The sequence below is a fragment of the Cyprinodon variegatus genome, unplaced genomic scaffold, assembly GCF_000732505.1.
Source record: "Cyprinodon variegatus isolate N-32 unplaced genomic scaffold, C_variegatus-1.0 Scaffold502, whole genome shotgun sequence".
NCBI classification, from domain to species: domain Eukaryota; kingdom Metazoa; phylum Chordata; class Actinopteri; order Cyprinodontiformes; family Cyprinodontidae; genus Cyprinodon; species Cyprinodon variegatus.
This window is the reverse complement of record NW_015150955.1, coordinates 520,194-525,127: the sequence shown is the minus strand read 5'-3', so window position 1 is coordinate 525,127 and position 4,934 is coordinate 520,194. Positions and strand designations below refer to the sequence as shown.

Sequence of the window (4,934 nt, the reverse complement as noted above, 5' to 3'; positions counted from 1 at the left end):
AAAGCCTCTAATTTAAACATCTAAATTAACATGGAACAGTAACATCTCTTAAACAGCTGTCATTCAGAGCTTTACAGGTTAGAAAACGGGTTTTAAGTTTAAGACCATTGTAGAAAACCTAAAACAGATGAAATATGATTTTTACTTTTATCTTTTGTTTTGTGTTGATTTTTATTTACTTATTTTGATTTTCTGATTGTAGAGTAAATCTAGCCTATAAATTAGAAAGAATTGGACTGTTTTGGACTGAGTCACTCTGGGAGGAGATCTTTCCATTTAAATTATTTTGCACAGGCAAAAGAAATGGACGCTCTAAAGGCCTGATTAATTTGGGGTTTAGAAATAAGGCAAAGATGAAGCCAAAGTTCTTGATATTAGTATTGAAGGTAATTTTATTCCATCCAGATTAAATAAGTGGGCAGTTTGTTCGATGCAAAGACAGCAAAGTAAAAAATTACAAGCTTATCTAAATCAGGTCAGGGACTTTACCTGAGCTAAATGCAAATAGATTCTAAAGGCAATTAATTCCAAGTATCCTGGACTTTTTTAAGCGCTATGATTGCTTGTAGTCTAAAAAGCAGAGTGATTGAATGATTCTTTGTGTTTAATGGATAAATGTGGCAGAGAATTATCGGTGCAACAATGGAAATGTATTCAATGATAAGTCATTTTAATATGCGTTGGTTTAGACAGCTGGAAAAACAAACAAAAAAATAAATAAAGCCAAAAGAATTGACAGAAAATTCTTCAATTTTCAGGTCCCTGCAACAAACCGAACTGAGCCAGACTCCACCGTGGTAACAAATGGGCCAAATTCAGCGTTCTCCAGCAAACCAAATCAGCAGCGATCATTTAGTCCCACTTCCATAGTGGCACAAACTCAACCCACCAAGACTTCATCACCAGGTCAGGACATCTCCAAGAGGAACAGCCTGGGGGTCCCACGAGCCTACAGCCCGCCTGCAGCACAGACACATAAGGGGGGAACAACACATACCACCGCATCCTGGATCCCCAACAGCCCACAGCCGGGACGACCAAAGGCACACACCATAGGTGAGGAAAAGTGACCCTGACCTCAGGTTTTAGAGACAGACCCTCCTGAAACAGACATGCTCACCTTGTGCCACTGGCTCCCTCTAGTGGGAACATGCAGCCACTACAGCCGCATTCTCTAGTTTTAATAAACCAAAGACTTAATTGGTTTATTTAAATGGTTCTAAAAGCTGATATAATTTAACAGCCCCCCGCCTCCAAAAATAAATAAATAAATAAAAATAAAAAAAATAAGCATGTAGAGTTTTCCATTATATTATTAATAAACAAGTGGAAAGTCTTGGAATATTACAGGCAGTATGATCATTTGGGATAAAAAGTAGAAATAACTTTAAACTTAGGAAAAAAAATTAAATTTTTACAACAAAGTTGGTAACACTAAAGACCTACAGATTAACTTAATTCTACACACTTTACTGTATCCTGTATGACAGCATTATTTCGAAGAAACGGGGAAAGAAAAGATGGAGAGGTACAGCTTTTTTATCATTTATCTTTACATATAATGGTCAATGGTCATTTACAATGGTCATTTTATAAAAGTATGGATTGTTTACTGATGTAAACCCGCTCAATGAAAACATTTAAGTTTATATAATTTGAGAACTGGCAATGGTTGCACCTGCCCAGAAAACTGTAAAAGACTGTGAAACATTTCCAAAGAAGCAGGATAACATCTGCCAGGCTTTACATGTCCTTCTAGTAGTGAAATACACATCAAATCCTGTCACTTTATTCTCAGGGAGCTCCAGTGGCTTTGAGATCAAGCTTGGCAAAAACCGCACTGAGGCAGATCTGCGGCGCTACATTGATGAACGCGATCGTCTGGAGAAGGAGAGGGAGGAGGTGAGGAGCAGCCTGGCCAACCTGAAGAAGGAAAAGAGAGAAATAAAAGAGGAGCTCAGCACCTGCCAGGGTAATGTCTGCCTGCAGCTTTAGTATTCTGACATCTTGCCGTTAGGTCTTAAGGGCAAGAACGAAAGCTTTGACCATTTGGTTTTTTTTAGATCCTAAGCTGCAGGCTTCGCTGGAGGCGTGTTTGAAGGAGAAGGAAGAAGCGTGTCGGGAGGCGGAGCAGCACAGGGTGGAGGTGGAGCTTCAACTGGTAGAAGTAAAGGAAAGTCTGAAGAAAGTGGAATCAGGGCCTTTCACACTGGGAACCACACTGGACAGCAGCCTCCAGGACTCCCCCACGGTTAGTTTGGTCTCACCCTATATCACCTTATACAGTAGCAGCCATTCAAAATGGTCCTTCCCAGTCGAACGCCAGTCGAGTGGCAGCCAACTTCCAGCCACTGGAGTGACCCCCTTGCTTCTCCTGGGCATGCATATTTTCTTACTTTGACCTTTCCCTTTCACAGAATTACAGGGTCTGACCAGGAGATGGTGCCTCTCTTTAGATCTTAATGTTCACAAATCATGACAGAAGGAATATTGTATTACAAAGATTGATGTTTAAAAAAGGAATTGTAGGGGAACAGCCAAGGACACATCAGGGAAAGTGGGGAAATTTTGAATGGCTACTATTGTATCTACATTCTTACTGGTACTTATATATATATATATATATATATATCTTACTAAATACATATGGGAGAGGGGGGTTATAGTTCTGTTCTCATGATTTACATTAAAAGATCAATAGAGCTGCTAATTTATTGCTCTTCTTGTCCTGATACATTGGAAATAACGAAATCTAGATAAGTAATTTTTTCTTAAAATAAGTGCATTTGTTCTTGGATTGAGGAGGTAAAAGAGCCATTTTGCAAATGGAACAAGACAATTTACACTTAAAATAAGAAAACACGATTGCATTGTCCTATTTCAAGTGCATATTATCTAATTATCTTATTTTAAGAGTAAAAATATCTATTCCATTGGCAAAATATCTCATTTACCTACTCAAGTTAAGGGTAAATACACTTAATTTAAGACATTTTTATTTATTTATAGATAATTTTTCCGGTGTACAATTTGGGATTTTCTGTCAGTGCACCATCTGTGTAAAATATTCCAGTAGGTTAAACTGAAATGCACTGATCTCCTTTGCAACCTGTGTTGTAGTCCAGTGTAAAAGGAATCTGTGGTTTCATGCAGGTTTTTTTTTGGCTGTGCTGTTTTGTTGTAATTAAGCAAAATAAAGTGAAACACAATTAGTTACACTCTGTTTGCTTTTAAATGGGGTCTTTTTGCAACAATCAGACAGACAAACGTAGCGGTGCACATTTCAAAGGCTTGCAGATGTCAAAAGCCCTGAGCTTTAAGGCTCCGGCATTGGTCTGAACTGTTCAGAAACTATTTAGAATTAGGAAAACTAATCTAATTATTAACAGATTAAGTGGTGATTTAGACTAACTATTGCTAGCGGATCTATTCGGACTGAAAATGCAGCATGACTGGTTCTGAATGATGGCTTCAGCAGACAGCTGCCCCCCTCTTCCTGGTAATGCATACGACACAGAATCTTTTAGTGGTACACAGTACTGGACCGTACCAACTTGCTTTCACCCCTACCTAAAAGTGAGCCTAACATTTTCTGAGTTATTTTGTTTCTTTATTTTTCCCTCCAGACTAAAGCAACAACCATGTCCAATCCCCAAATATCATCACCACCAACACAAGCAGCACCACAACCATCTTCATCACCTTCCCAGCCGACCAACAGCAGCACCAGCGCTGACTCTCCAGTAAACGCTGCCTCAGCACTTAAAAACAGACCCACTTCCATTATTGCAACAAAAGGCAATGTCCTGCAGAAAGCCAAGGTAAGACATGGATCAATGCATGAAATACTTGAGCTATACCTTTAATCAAAATGTTTTATTGCTTTGGGTTAAAGCTACTGTCTGCTTTTCTTCTTGTAGGAATGGGAGAAAAAATCCACCACTTAGATGGAAGCTTGTAAATCTGCACAAACATTTCCGCCACCAGGGATTTTTAACCTTCCTTATTTCTACAGAGACATTAGAAGTGAGACTGAAGCACAAGCTGAAAACATCCTAAACATCACCGACTATTCTTTAATACCACCACTGTTCTCATTTATTTTATTTTCAGTTGGGAAAATGTAAGCAATAATGCGGCCAGTGTTAAAGAAAACCACTAAATTTTAAACAACAAAAAAATCCCTTTACTAAATTGTCTATTGTGTAAAATTTAGATTGTAGCGTAGTTCTTGTATGCTGGTAGCAAGATGTAAATATATGTACACCATTTATTCAGCCTTTTTGGCTTGTATTGCTAGCTAAAACTGCACTTTTTATTCAAATAAAAAAAATTCTTAAAATAAAAACATGCAAAAAACTATTTGTTTATTTTGTTTCATTAAAAACCGATGAGATGACACCTAATGGATAAACTTTGCCAAAACATTTCTTGTCCATCTGTTTTATTTATTTTCTTTTTTTTCTCTTCCAAATTGTGTTTTAAACCTTTTTTTGTTTCTTTCTATAACTATAATTTAGTGATTGTAAGGTAGAACAGTATATTTACAGTGAGGGAAATAAATATTTGAACACCCTGCTATTTTGCAAAAAAAAAAAAACAGAAATCAAAATATATAATTTTTGTGGCTGGACTCTGCTGTTGACATAAGGTGAGGAGCTCAAAGTAAAGCTGCTGCTTCTCCCTACTGAAAGGGGTCTGTTCAGGCGGTGTGAGTACCTGAATAGGATGCCTCCTGGGTGCTCTCCAGCGTATCGCCATGGAAATCCGATATCTTCGAAGCAGCTATACAGTAAGTCTGTTTAGCCTGGGGATGCTCATGCTGACTTCCTTCCCACAAGGAAGAGGGATGTGAGGGATTTGCTTCCTGGATCTGTTACCCTAGCAACCATACAGACGGACGAGCAGATGTCAGTATTAAGTGTCTTTGGTAA

General features: G+C 38.2%; 1 protein-coding gene across 1 annotated transcript in view; it reads left to right on the top strand.

Moving 5' to 3' along the window:
- Positions 1-4,341, top strand: part of afap1l2 (actin filament associated protein 1 like 2) — a 66,413-nt gene extending 62,072 nt beyond the window's left edge. Inside the window, exons 15-19 of the mRNA XM_015390515.1 lie at positions 759-1,056; positions 1,799-1,972; positions 2,064-2,251; positions 3,627-3,821; positions 3,921-4,341. Coding sequence (XP_015246001.1) covers positions 759-1,056; positions 1,799-1,972; positions 2,064-2,251; positions 3,627-3,821; positions 3,921-3,947 — 882 coding nt within the window. The 3' untranslated portion in view covers positions 3,948-4,341. The remainder of the gene's footprint in view (positions 1-758; positions 1,057-1,798; positions 1,973-2,063; positions 2,252-3,626; positions 3,822-3,920) is intronic.
- Positions 4,342-4,934: the final 593 nt, after the last annotated feature.